This window comes from Glossina fuscipes, unplaced genomic scaffold (genome assembly GCF_014805625.2).
Source record: "Glossina fuscipes isolate IAEA_lab_2018 unplaced genomic scaffold, Yale_Gfus_2 1, whole genome shotgun sequence".
Classification (NCBI taxonomy): domain Eukaryota; kingdom Metazoa; phylum Arthropoda; class Insecta; order Diptera; family Glossinidae; genus Glossina; species Glossina fuscipes.
The window spans coordinates 29,372,908-29,387,604 of record NW_023998415.1 but is presented as its reverse complement, the minus strand read 5'-3'; the positions used below and the strand labels follow the sequence as shown (position 1 = coordinate 29,387,604).

Here is a 14,697-nt window from a genome sequence, read left to right as displayed (position 1 = left end):
AGAGAGAGAGAGAGAGAGAGAGAGAGAGAGAGAGAGAGAGAGAGAGAAAGAGAGAAAGAGAGAGAGAGAGAGATGGCCAGTAATAAATATATTGGATCCAATTCTCAATTATCTCAATTCATTACCGAATTCAGTGAGTCTTATGCAATATTTGCTTACCTGCACGGAACACTTCTCCGCAACCATCACAGCGGGATGCGAACTGAGCATCATAACAGTTGCCACAATAGATTTTATCGGCCTTAGCACCGAATTGTTTGTCAACCAGCGACAAATGGCACTTGAAGCACAAAAAACAGGCTTCATGCCAATGTTTGTCTTTATACGACAAATCCTAGAAGGAAATAAAATCAAAATATATTTTTATTACAAATGAAAAACCCATAAACTGGTCGAAAAAATTCGATTCGACACATGCCTAGTGTGCTACGATTTTGTAAACTAATTTGATCTCTAATCTCTCATGGCCACTGCACATAACACATGGCTTAATAAGTTGCCAGAATGCGGATGGACGGATCCGTATGCTCTTTAGATGGTACCAACTTCATGACATTGCGATCATTAGTTTATAAATTACAGTTACTTTAATAATAATACTTTCTTGGTTCGCTTTGGATCGCCATCGCACTCGTTTGATTGCCGACTTGTAATTGCGAATCCATGCTTGATCCATTATCATATATTGCGTGAAAAATTCTTTTTATTTCGTCGTTTTAAGTCACCAACAGGTTGCAGTCAACACTGAGTGGCATTCACTTCGAACGAAGTTTTTTTCACTGCCTTCTCATGTCTTCAAGGTATCAGATATCTTATGCAACTTTGCTTTTCCGTCTTCCAACGCGATTTTGTGTGGACTTTACTTATGTTTTCCGGAACAACTGTCGAATTTAGGCAACCAAAGCATTCAATAGATTCATCGATACCTGCGCGTCTTTATTTGAACTGAGCAAACCACTGGCATTATGCCAGCGTTGCCATATATATGTCAGACCGGAGACTTATTGAGTTAAGTATTACTTATTATAATTTGTGAATTCATTTCGGTTTTACTTAGTTTTTCGTCAAATTTTTACTTTTACAAATTTTATGAAATGCAACCCTTTATTCGGGAATATAGGGCTTTCTCGAAATGTCATTTTTTTTGAAAATTCTATTTTTATGCTCTTGTTTTTGCACCACTTGCGTACGGATATACGCAACGTCCAGAAAGAATTGAGATAGACCGATCTTTCATTATACTGATCGATTGAGAAAATGATTCTTTAAAATGATTAGTTTGTCTGTCCGATTGTCGATCTTGTTTTTTTGCCTTTAACTTACGGATCGGAATTTTCGAGATATTTTGATACAATTTTTTATATTGGACCTGTAGTAAACGGACGGACTGAAGGATCGGAACAGCCTTATTTTGAAAAGTCGATATATGGATAACTGTAGGATAGCGCAGGGTATTTAAAGCTGGGCCATGTCCCATTATAATGGAGTCTAATATTTTTACTAAATTCTTAACAATGTTGTCTAGTAAGCGAAGTCGTCCAGTAGTTAATAACTGGGTAACTGGCTGACTTGCCCGCCTAAGGCGTTACTTTTTTTTTTTTTTATTAATAATAATGATCATTTTTATGTGGTCGATATGGCTTTGCTGCAGAACTTGTGAAAGAATTACTTTCAAATTTTTTAAATTACTTTTGTGAATTTTTTTCAGTCTTCTTCAATCGGAAATGTATATGACAAGCCTTCTCAATTTATGTAAAAAAATTCTTTAAATTAAATTTATTCGAAATATTTTGGTATAATATGAAGAGATTGATCGAACAGAGCCTTTATTATATAGAAGACGAAGAGAAGAGTTACAGTAAGATATAGAAATAATGCTAGTAATAGTATTTCGGACAATTACCTATAAAGTGCTGTCATCGATATTTGACAAATATTATTTCGGATGCTCTATGAGAATATTATTTTATATATTATATTTAATATTAAGATCTAATCTTATCTGGTGAATTTTTTTTTAGGGAGTTTGAAAAACATTGGTCTATCGTTTAGGCTCTTATATGGGAGAGTTTTTTATGCCGAAAAAAATAATGTGTAAGTTTTGATGTATTATCACCAAAGCGCTAAGCAAAGTGGTGTAGGATATCTAATGGTCGGCCTTGCCCGACTATAGTATCCTTTGTTTTTTTTTTGCTGAAGAACAAAAAGAGTTTTCACTAAAATCGATGCTAAGATCAATATTTCCAAAAAAAAAAAAAAAAAACAATCCTGGGCGCTCTACTGGAGACTACCATACTATCGTTTGGCTTTCGATGAAATTTGAAGACAATCGGTTGACAAGGGAGTGTTCTAAAAAAAAATCATTGCTTTGCGAGAAATGCTAGGCAACGATTTTGTTTTTAAGTAAGTATTAAAAATATTTTGTAAGTAATTGAACAAGTGGACAAAAAAGTGTGCGAAATACTTGTTCCAATAAACTGATTATTAGTACTTCATAAGTAAATTTAAGGAATTCCGTCTTCGTAGGATAGCACAACTGTCTAATTATAATTTGTTGCCCTTTTTAGTAATTTAAGTAATATATACATATGTATATATATAAAAAATATATAAAGTATATATTTATATATATATATATATATATATATGGCGATGTAATAATGATGACAGTTTACGCATTTCAGCTTAAGTCAATGTTGTGGAAAGAATTAAGCTTAAACAGAGTATATGTTCTTCCCTGCTACGTCTTTATTTCTATAATTTTCGGATCTAAACATCGAAGTGTATTCACATATATCTCGATCAAACTTGGAAAGTGAGTCGATTTACCAATAGTTCGTCGAATATTTCGTCTGTCATGCAACTCAAATTACGCGTATATTCGCTATTTTTGAAAATGAGCAGAAGCCATGCGTTTGCCTTTGCATAGCTCCTAAGTGGACAATGTGGGCGGATATGATACATATTGAATATTAGATTTTCATTAAGTTTTTTTTTTTTTTTTTTTTCAATGGCTTTAGCATCACCCATCATTGATAGGGAAGATGAAATTTTCGATTGTTATTGTAATCGTTGCTTATATCAGAGCATTTCAGAATTTCTAAATACTATAACATGAATAAAATATGTATTACGTGTATGAGGAATGACTCATGTGAGAAACAGTTCATATTGCTAATGTTCAAAAGCGTGTACGACGAGTGAACAAAAAAAAAAAAAAAAAAAGAAAAAAAAAAAAGACAATTACATAAATGTAATATGATGTACATATGAATATATTACTCCGTTCATTAGAGTGACGTAATCGTTTTCATATGTATCTATATAAATCTATGATCGCACAATTATTGATATTTGTTGCGAATGCAATTTTGCAATTGCACCCTCACACATATATTACTCACCTTCGAGTCGATACCGATAATCTTGTTGCACTCCTCACAAGTGTTGGCGAATACGTTTTCGTAACACTTGATGCAATACGGATGATCGTCACGTATTACATAACGTTGACCAGTCAAACTTTCGTCGCATTGCCAGCAACAAAAATGACCGGAATGCCAATCCTTGTCCATGGCCTTTGTATATTCGCCACTGAAAATTAACTGAAAGAAGAAGAACAAGACACGTAATCCATTGTTTAGAAATCAAGCCGCTCATATGTTGCATATATATATATATATATATATGTGTTTTGCTATAGCAAAGAGTAGCGCAGTGTAATCAGTGTTGATTTTCTTCTTTTTTTTTTTAGTGTTATTCTCTTTTTATGTGGAATATTTTCATTTAATTTCTGTTTTGTGTGTAATAAAAAAAAAAAAAAAAAAAAAAAAAAATGTATTTAAAGTCTCTACATATGTGCTCATAGGCTGCTCGCCTATATATATATATAAATATATATATAAATATTTTAGGAGTGCTGTTGTTGCTGTTTTTGTTAAGCACTTTAAAATAGATTTCGATAATTTCGGCAAAATAATATTTGTTGTCTTCATTCATCTTCAGTTACGAAAATGAAGATGAAAAATTGAAAACTTTCTATTCTCTACTATTGCCGATGCTGAAGCAATAACAGTAATAGCAATAATGCTTGCAATAATAATTGGAGTAATTGTTTGTTGATTTGTTGTATGTTGTTTGTTTTTGTTTTTATGTGTTTTGTTTTTTTGTTGTTTCTTGTTTCTTGTTTTTTTTTTTTTTTTTTTTTTGAATAGATTTATTTGATAGAATATATACTGAAACTGTGGTTGTACCTTTGGTTAAGATAAAGGAGTTACGTGTCGTTTGTGAAATTCATTTTTAGGTATATCGAGTAATTTGAATAGAATTGAGATTAAAATGATCAAAAACTGTGTGAATCTTCTTTTCAAACGTTCTGAATATAAAAGTTTCGTTTGGTTTTGTTCGTGAGAGCGATAAATAGTAAGGAAGAGAGAGAGAGAGAGAGAGAGAGAGAGAGCGACAGAGAGCGATAGAAAAAGAGATAGGAAGATAGAGAGAGAAAAGAAAGAAATAGTATGCATGTACAATATATATGCGAAATGAAATAAAAATGAGAAATAAAGGTCAAAAATTAAATATATGAAAATGTGACACGGGCTCGTCTGTGCAATAAAATTAACTGCGACTTTATTAAAACATAAATTTCAGACATTTTCAAGTGACATAAAAATGAACTTCACAGTGACCACACGTACCCCTTCTCTTCGTTGGTTTGATCGACTTCCGTTATTTGAACTTCGGATTCGCGACGTTTAGAAGATTTCTTCACTTTTTTTGTCTTCTTAACTTCCGAAACAGTCGTTTGCATAACCTCGACATCGGCCATTTTATTTCGTTATGGAGCGATAAAAACCCGGTACTGATACGCTTTCAATAATTGAGTTAACTATTCTGATACGCGCAAATTATAATTTGCCGAAACACAAACTGTACAAATATACGTTTATAATGTCCGCGATTGACCGACTAAAATATTTTGCCTACGTTCCCGTGAGCTTAGCTATAGCTAATGTTAATCGATCGATCGTTTACGCTTGTCCGTGGTTGTATCGTTTTTCCTTAATCTTGTAGCGTTTTTCACTTTCTCGAGTCAAAATTTCAACTGAGGTCGTGTGATAATTAAGAATTCGAAAAACACTTTGGTTTACAACAGTATACGTGCACATACACGCACACAAAACATTTCGCTTATTTACAGATGTTTTTCTAAAATGTTCTGTTATGAAAACGCTTCTGTTGTATTCACAATTTGTTGTTGTTGTTGTTATTGTCGTCGTTGCTCTATTCCTTCGCATTCTCGTGAGATAAATTAGTTTTAAATAGATATACGTATAGGTGCGTGCGTGTATATATATATCTATATATATATATATGCCTGTGTTTAAATGTATGTATGTATGTTTGTATGTATGTATGTTTGTATGTATGTATGTATGTTTGTATGTATGTTTGTATGTTTGTATGTTTGTGTGTTTGTATGTATGTATGTATGTATGTGTATCTGTGTGTATGTGCCTGCCTGCGTTTGTAAAGTAAGAAGTCAAGTATATTAAATAAACAACAAATATATATAAATTTTTTTTTTTTTTTTTGTTTTTGTATGTGGTTTATATCATATATGATAAAGTTTAGTGAAAAATCAACGAAAATCTCATCAGCAATGAACTTATGTTGTTTGCTTGCAGACGCTTGAATATGTGTGAGAATATGTTGTTTAATTAAACACAAATAGAATATTCACATATAGCTCAGATTTACCGTTATGCTATTTAAACTTTTAACATAGACATCATTAACAGGAAATTTGTATTTGTATCGCTTTTCTCTCAGAGAGCAACAATCTTTGACCAGAATCGAAAGGATCATTATGTAAGGAAGAAATTGATAATAATTATGTAGTCGTTAAAAGATAAGCATGAGCATTTTGCTAAACAGCAACCCTATAATAATAATGTTAGCGATTGAAGCAAGTGAAAGAAACAAAAATACCAAATGTGCCAAATGTCTGCAACTTTTCTTCCTCTCTCTCTTTTTTTTATTTTTTTAATTTTTTTTTACGTTTTTGATTATTATTTTGATAAAATCAAGTGCGAGTCGGAAAAGTCAAATGTAAAGCCAAATGCCGCATGTATGCAATGACACTTCCTTGATGTGTGTAGTTATCACACAAATACAAGGACATATTTATTTAGTAGTCGTGGAGAAGACAACAAGATACCAATGAATACATAAATATTTAAAGAAAAAACATGAGTGATTATTTGTCGGACCAAGTTTCAATATTGTAAACTACAGTGCTTTGCCTGTCCTGCTGTCCTGCAAATCAAAACTCGAACTTCCAACTCAGATCTATGGTCTATGATTATCATCAATATACTAAATACTATACATAGCTGAATATTTTCTACATTCCATCACAATTTTGTGATTGTTTGTGATGCTCACAAGTAAGACCAGTCGATTAAATCGACTTTGAATCGAATGTTGGTCGAACAAGAATATATAAATCTACGGTTGTGGATGTAAAGAAAGCAATACAAATGAATTCTTTGTTAATATCAGATTAACACAGGTAAAAACAAGTAGGGCGCGGTTCAGCGTTAAAATAAATACTTTGCAACATCCATAACTCACCTATATATCGACTTTTCAAAATAACGGGTTATATGGGAAGTTGGCCGAAAAGTGGTTCGATTCGAACCATTTCTAATAGCCCTTGTGCTTGGACCGAAATGCCTTAGTGAACTAAATTTCATTCAAATATCTTAGGCTTGCAGGTTGAACAAAAAGAAAACAAGAAAGACGGATCAGCAAACAATCCTGGATCGAGTCAGAAAATGATTATGAAAAGGTGAATATACCCCAAGTCATTCGGGTTGCTATCTACATTCGCTCAAAATTAATATAACCTTGTACTACGAGTGGTGTACGTTATAAAAGGAAATGTATTTGGGAGAGGGTTTGGCGCTCTTCATACCTGTACTTGCTAGATTTGCTATATACAAATTTGGTTGATATTCTGGCATGCTAAACTTAAAGCTTATGTTTGACGAAGAAGAAGAGAAAAAAAGCAGCAACAACAATTGTTAGAGATTTTTATTAATTCAAGTCTTTAGTTATAATAGGATTTGCTTACATTATTTCGATTCTTCTGAACACTGGAATATAAATTGAACTTCTCTTCTATGTGTTTCAATTTTATTTATGAAATCTCAGGGATTTGTTAGGTTTCCATTTTAAAAGCAATTATTTCCACTAACTGTAGGCATGTGGATGGATAACGCCCTTAATAAATAATTAAATCTTTTTCTCCGTAGTCCCTATGCCTCATAGTTATATTTTATTATTATTATTATTATTATTGTTATTAATTTTGCCAGAGAAATAAATTCTAAGGCTAAACTCTTAAAGCACTATCATCTGGGCCTATCGGATTTTATTAAAAACTCTACCGCACTGGAGATTCGAACCCACGACCATTGAGTTGCTACTCGAGACTCTCGCCTACTCGGCCACTCAGGCGGACTGATTCTAATTTAAGATGGGCTTTTTTCGCCCAAAAATTTTGTATAAAACATTTATATTCTTCCTTATGAACTAAAACTACCTTAAATCAATATAAAAAATATCGAATCGAATTTCTAAGTATCTCCGAAAAATATCTTTTACAATGTTAAAATCAAAATCTATAACGGATTGTAAGTTGCATTAATTTAATAAGGGCGAATTTCTCAGGAGATGTCCTCTGTTCGTATAACATGGCGAGGATGAGAAAGAAGTGAGGAAATAGATTGCCAACTGGATGCAGCCTAGCATTGTTTCTACTTTTGTGCGGATATTTTTTATAAGAAGGAATTAGAGATAAACGGACTGTCAAGTTCATTCAATACTTTATGCATTAGATTAGAAGTTCGCGTAGTTGACGGATTCTTGGCGCATAGTTCTGGATATCATAAACAGAATGTATAGAATAAGTTGACTCTCCTGGCACCTTTTTGTGATCGATACACAGAAGAGGGGAAGATTAGCCTCGTTAATAAAAATATGAACGAGTTATATATACAGATATATATATATATATATATCGGTATCCTTAATTCAGAACGAGACAAACTTGGATTTATTGCTGAGAGACTAACTATGACTCTCTTCGTGATCTTTATAGATTTACTTTAAACTCAACTCTTCGTGCTTCGCACTGTGCGCTTCTTTATGTGAGAATTGATTTGACGGTCAATGCTAAAGCTTTTATAAAAAAAATGCAGGTAGGGTTTCCTTTCAATTTCTTGGTCTTAATAGCTGCGAGCGGATTGTATTTATCCAAAATCGCCCTGACACTACAAACTTGACATGTTAGGTAATTCTTAGTTTGCTCACAGTAGAGGAAAGCGGAACCATATACGTATGATTTCACTCTGGGACTTTGGACCCTCTATATGATTGACATTGTCTTAGTTGTAGGACGGCGATGGTTAATACTTCGAATAACTTAATAAGCATTCATATGCAGCCGCCCGCCCCGCCCCGCCCCGTCCCTCTCCCCCTTTTAAAATCAAATAAGACATTTTAGACTTGAACGTACAATTTTTTGTTAATGTATGTAGTAGGTGTATGTCTGTATAATCGGGAAATAAATATTGAGTTACTTAAGTTCGCACAATGTTAAAATCACTAGATTTATTAGGCATTAAAATTTGGTAAACTGAGAAAAACGCTGGAGTACACAAATGCCTGTAATCTACGCTATTGTATACTTATGTGCATATATTTGCTCTTCGATCAATGTTTTTCCAGGAAAAAATGATGGCGACATGCCAAAAGCCTAGCGGCGTCAGCTAACGGTACGTCAATACTTAATATTCTCATGTATAATGTCAATATGAAATTTGTCAAGTTGGATGTGTTATCATCAGGTCAATATGTTAAACAATTGCAATTATTTTAGGTAATGTATTTTTGTAATAGGTAGGTTCCAAAATTTCATTCGCAAACAAAATCGTAAACGTATTTTTAAAGTTATTACATTTATTTTTGGATTATATGAACAGTGTTCTGTTAAAAATTACACAAATTTATACATGTATGCGAATAATGTATTTTCATCAGCTTGAATTGTTTAACGTTTAATGCGAACGTTTGCAGAAGCAACAACAACAAAAGCAACAACAACAACAACAAGGCGGTAAATAATAAAACAACAATCATAGGAAAAATGAGAGAAAAATTAAAAAAAAAAAAAAAAAAAACAACATACACACATATATAAAATAAAAGAAGCAAAAAAAAAAAAAAAAAAAAAAATCTTCATTGATCTACCTCGACTATTTAATATTCTTCAATATTTTTAAAAGGTTTCGCTGGATTATGGCAATAAAGAGAATTTTTACATACATATGATGCATATGCATATAAAGGAATATAGATCAAAATTAATTTAAAATATCCGATTTTCCGGTTTGAGTTCGTACTCAATCGCTTAACTATTCAAAATGCTTTTAGATCATGTCATGCTATTGCAAAAAGCGAAAAAAAAAACTATTGTTTTTTTAGGGGCAGTGCAGTTAGTTGCAGTTGCTTGGGAATGTTGTCTGGCTTAGACAGAGAAGACACGGGAAGCAAATGAAAAGACAGTTCAAGTATACCGAAATGATTGCGTATATCCTTGAAATGGATTGAGTAGAAATTTTTCGGTTTATTTATATTTGTAAAAAAGTTGTGCGGTTGTTGTGCACACGACACAACGCTCGGTTAAGTGTTGGAGATAAACAATATTCAGATCAGTCAAATCTGCCGTAAATATTGTATAATAAATGAAATCGTCTTATACACCTAAATATTTTTGTTTAAAAATTCTTTCATCTATTTTCTAAAATTTTTTTAATGCATAAATACTCCTACACACACATATATATATATATATATAGATTTTTAAATATTATTTTATATGTACATATATAATGATATATATGCACACACATTTTAATGTGTATTTATAAATTTTCTTCGACTCTCTGTTTTTTAACGCAGCATTATTTCTTAGTATGTGTGTGAAACACATTTAGTAAACAATTATTAAATAAAACTAAACATTAAATTATCATTAAGTCCCAGATTATAATGAGTCAATCAACTGAAAGAACTATAACCGCCTTAAACGAAAGAGCATACATTGGGGAACTTAATCCGCTCTTTTGCACTTATTTTTATTAAGATTAATAATATATTGGATCTGTTGTATGCGTTCTATTTAGTGAAATTTAGTCTGGACTTTCATGCAAACAGTTGACTTTTCAAGGTCAATAAATGATAAGCCGGTAAATATCATACACAAGACGAGAGAGAGAGAGAGAGAGAGAGAGAGAGTGAGTGAGTGAGTGAGTGAGAGAGAGAGAGAGAGAGAGAGAGAGAGAGAGAGAGAGAGAGAGAGAGAGACAGGGGGGGGGGGGGGGGTAGACCAATGTGATTCATTTCTTCTTTCAAAAAAATTCAAATTCTATTCTTCGCTAACAGTTTGGCCCGCCGGAAGTAGTTCGTACTGCAGCCATGTCATAATAATCGAAGAGAACTGATAACATCATCTTGATTTTTGATCTTGTCTCACCCTTTACACAGTATTATCGTTCAATTCATATCGGTCGTATGTCTAAGTCCATCTTCGGTACCATCTTCGTTAATAATGCAATGTCCACCTAGTCGGACATCATTCCGTCACGGACATAGTAAAAATCGAAAAACTCATTTTACGTATGTTTACAAAAATACGTGTAACTCTATCCACATGCAACTCTGTATAGATGTCAAAAGCAGCGATACCAACACACAAAAAAAAAGAAACCGCATTCCTTAGTAGTATATAACTGACCTAATAGTGTTGTATTTCAAGAATGGATTACACAATATTAAGGACAGAAGAAGAATCTACCATACTTAACCTTATCATGCTCAAATTTCATCATATATCTCGTTGCAGATCGGTCTTCATATCCATTTTTTACTTTCTCTAATCTATCGTTATGTACAGCAAAGCAAATATCCAACGTATCGATAAGAGGTTGTTATGGCAGTTTCTAGTTTAAAACGGGAACGGACTTAAATAAATTTCAATATTTAACTGGGCGATATGTTACATCGCGTCTTCAGAATGGCCGACATGTCAGAATGGATAAATACGATTAGTAAATCTTCTTTTCGTCCCTTAGACGAGACGACAGCAGGTATAAGAAAGCGTTACTCATCTGTCGCGTAACAATGAAACGAGAATTAATTGTTTGCATGAACGCGTATACACAAGTTGCATATTATTAATAATTTTTGTAAGACCGTCCTTGATTTAGTTTTTAAGATAATTATAAATTAATTTGGCAAAAGCAAAATTTCGTTCTGAATGCATTCCTTGCATATGACCTGATAATAAATTGCTGTTTTTTTTGTATTTTTATTTCTATTTATTATTATTATTATTTTTATTTATTTATTTATTATTTTTTTTTTTTGGTACTTTTTTTTAAATTCATATACATCACGGACGAATCACAAGAGCAGCAATGTGTTCAGACATTTAATGTTTTTGAGGATTATAAACGCATATGTTGTGTTTATGGGGAAGTTCCGTCGTTTTTTCTTTTTTTTTTTTTCCGAAATGATTAATGCATTTTTAGCAGAAGTTGTCCGGAAAATCTATTTCCACTGATAGGCATTGACGTTTAAATCTATGATAAGTTATCTGATAAACGTATCTAATCTCCAATAAGCATTCATATGAAGTTTAGTGGTGAAAATATTTTCGAGTTTTGGCATTTAAACTATTATGAGGTAGTTTGCCGGGCATTGTACTCTAACGTTGTTTTTAAAATTGTTAGTGCTCCAACAACAAACCCGCAATTGATTACAAACTATACGCGCACATCATCTTATCGATTGATGCATAGTGCAAACAACGGAATTTTCTTTTAATTCTATTGTACTATGTATGTATATGGATACGAATGAAATCACATATAAAAATTGTATCGTTAATGAATTCCGTTAGCTAATGCATTTGAAGGGGAACTTAAATTTAATATCATTGTCCAAATCTGTAGCAATCCGTCCGGCAATTTTCTCAATGAAAAACATATGAACGGTTTATCGAACTCGGAAAGATGCTGCTTCAACTTGATTCAGTTCATGGTCAATTTAGTTTTTAAAATGAAATAGAAAAAGTTTTTTTCCCTTCCCCTTTTTCTTTTCTTGTCCTTTCAAAGAAACGTATTCATAACAATGTTCTTATCAGAATTTTGTATTATACCCTATACACCACTTGTGCTATAGGGCATACGTAACATCCCACAAGGATTTAAAGTAGACCCGACTTTTATTATACCAATTGATTCGGTAAATAATTCTGCAGTCCAAATCTGTCCGTCGTTCTGCTTGCCTTTTTTTTTCTTATATTCAATCTAAAGGGTGCAATTTTGGAGATATTTTGATCAAATTTGGTACACTGACTTGGCTGGCAGTGTTTTCGCCTTCGGATCGGACCACTTTTTCGGCCATTTTCCATATGACGTTTTACTTTGAAAGATCGATATATGGAAAATTGTAGGATGATGTAGTGTGCATCGTGCCTTACTATTGCGTTTTTACTTTACTTTTAATTAAACCTCTACGATTAAGGAAAAAGTAAACGTACCTATAATCTCTGCTGAATTACTTCAAACATTCCCTTCCCTTAAAGTTAGACAGACAGGTATAATAAGTTTCTTATAGAGATTTTGTAAATAATAATAAATAATTTATCTAAGATGGAATTGAAAATAAATTTTATAAAAATTTTTTTTTTCTTTTTGGTATTTTTTTTTTTTTTTTTTTTTTTTTTTGCTTATGATGACTTGTGCCATACACTTTAGCAAACGGAATTTGTTTTTTTCAATTCAGTCCATTCTCGGATATCGTATCTTTTCTAATTTCGTTTCAAAAGGGATTTTGACAGAATTTACTTAAAAGATTCTATACAAGCATCGAGATGTACCGAAAACAAAGCCAAGAAAGAAAGAAGGAAGAAAGGGAATAATAGTAATAACAAGCGATAATTAATTTTTGGTTATAACATATAATCAATAATAGTTTTTATAAAATGATTCTAAATTAATTTCATTGGGTATTATTTACATTCGATTTAATTAAAAAAGTCGGTTATTTATAGAAATATTAAAAAAGAAACTAAAAGAAAAAAATCGCTCAACTCATTCACATTCAATCATAAATCGTTTGCACACGACCAAAAGTAATTAAATATAATCATAGATATATATATATATATATATATATATATAAATATATATGTATACGCACGTAAGCAGACCAGACCATAAAAAAGAAATAACATACACAATAACAAATATGCTATAAAGCTACAATTCTCTTGATAAGAATTTTGGATACCCATCAGTAACGCTAACAGAAATAAAAGAAAACGACATCACTCGTTGTCGAATCGCGTGAGTCGTTGTTACGCCAATTATGCGACTGAAATTAGTTTTGCATCAAATTTGTATTGTAAATGACCTTACGAAGCATTTATACTACATTTTTTTTTTTTTTTTTTATTCTAGGATAAGCTTTTAAAGATAATCTTTTGAAATTTTATATTTTAAATTACCATGGATCACCTTGTGGATGTGTATAATATTCCAGATGGACTTGAGATAGACTCATCTTTTAGTATACTGATCGATTCAGAATCATTTGCTGAATTGATTTAGGCTTATGTGTCCGTCAGTCTAGTTTTTTTTGTGTTCATCCTACAAACGGCAAACGCAAAATCGCTGAAATGTCTTTATACGAACAACTGATAGGACGGTATAGGGTATTTAATGATCAATCGTGGGCTGCTGCACTGTTTTTATTTTGTTCTCTTTAATGTTTAACAATTGCGAACCGATTTGTCTGCAAATCTCATCTCATCATTTTTCATATCTTGTCAGTGGAATTCGAATGAGTAACGATGTAAATCCATTTCTACCTATATTCCTAGAAATTTCAATTGAGATAATCGACAAAGGATAGATGTACTGATACATAGATTATGTTATTAGTTCTAAGCATTAAATCCTTCTATGGCTTTCTTATTTCTTCTACTGGATAATAATGGATAATAAATTTGTGAAATATTTCTAGCGTTAATGGTAGATATGTATAACAGAGAACTCTCGCCTAGTATAGAAAATACAAGAGAAGACCTTAAGTTTTGTATGTTCCTGATTAGCATAATATTTTCAGCGAATTTATTTACATTCGTTCATTTTTCTTTTCACAGATCTGAAAACTATTTATGAAAATTTTAAAATGCAAGAAATTAACAAAGAAATCCATTTAAATCCAAATAAGTCCACACTAACCGAATAAATACAAAATTAAAAATATTTTAAATGCTTGCTAGCAGGTATTGGTCCTAAGATTTTACATAAGAATCTAACAGGGCTTGCTAAAAGCACGTGGCGCACATTGACCCTTGAACATCATGTTCAGTTAATCCAACTGTCTTGCAATTATTCAGGTGACTGAGGTAATGAGGATTAGCCCCAACTTGAATGTAGTTTTCTTACCCGTTTCTCTTTAGTTTATACTAAATATACTAAGATGATTAGCTTAAGAATTAATTCTTGTTGCATGGACGCTACTGCTGCTATGCTGCATGCCATAAGTTAAGAAAAA

At 32.1% G+C, this 14,697-nt stretch overlaps 1 protein-coding gene across 1 annotated transcript in view; it reads right to left on the bottom strand.

Moving 5' to 3' along the window:
• The window catches only part of LOC119632616, a 44,747-nt gene that overhangs the window by 19,435 nt on the left and 10,615 nt on the right, over positions 1-14,697 (bottom strand). Inside the window, exons 4-6 of the mRNA XM_038025600.1 lie at positions 4,698-4,831; positions 3,405-3,594; positions 160-334 (exon numbers count right to left, since the gene is read on the bottom strand). Coding sequence (XP_037881528.1) covers positions 160-334; positions 3,405-3,594; positions 4,698-4,831 — 499 coding nt within the window. The remainder of the gene's footprint in view (positions 1-159; positions 335-3,404; positions 3,595-4,697; positions 4,832-14,697) is intronic.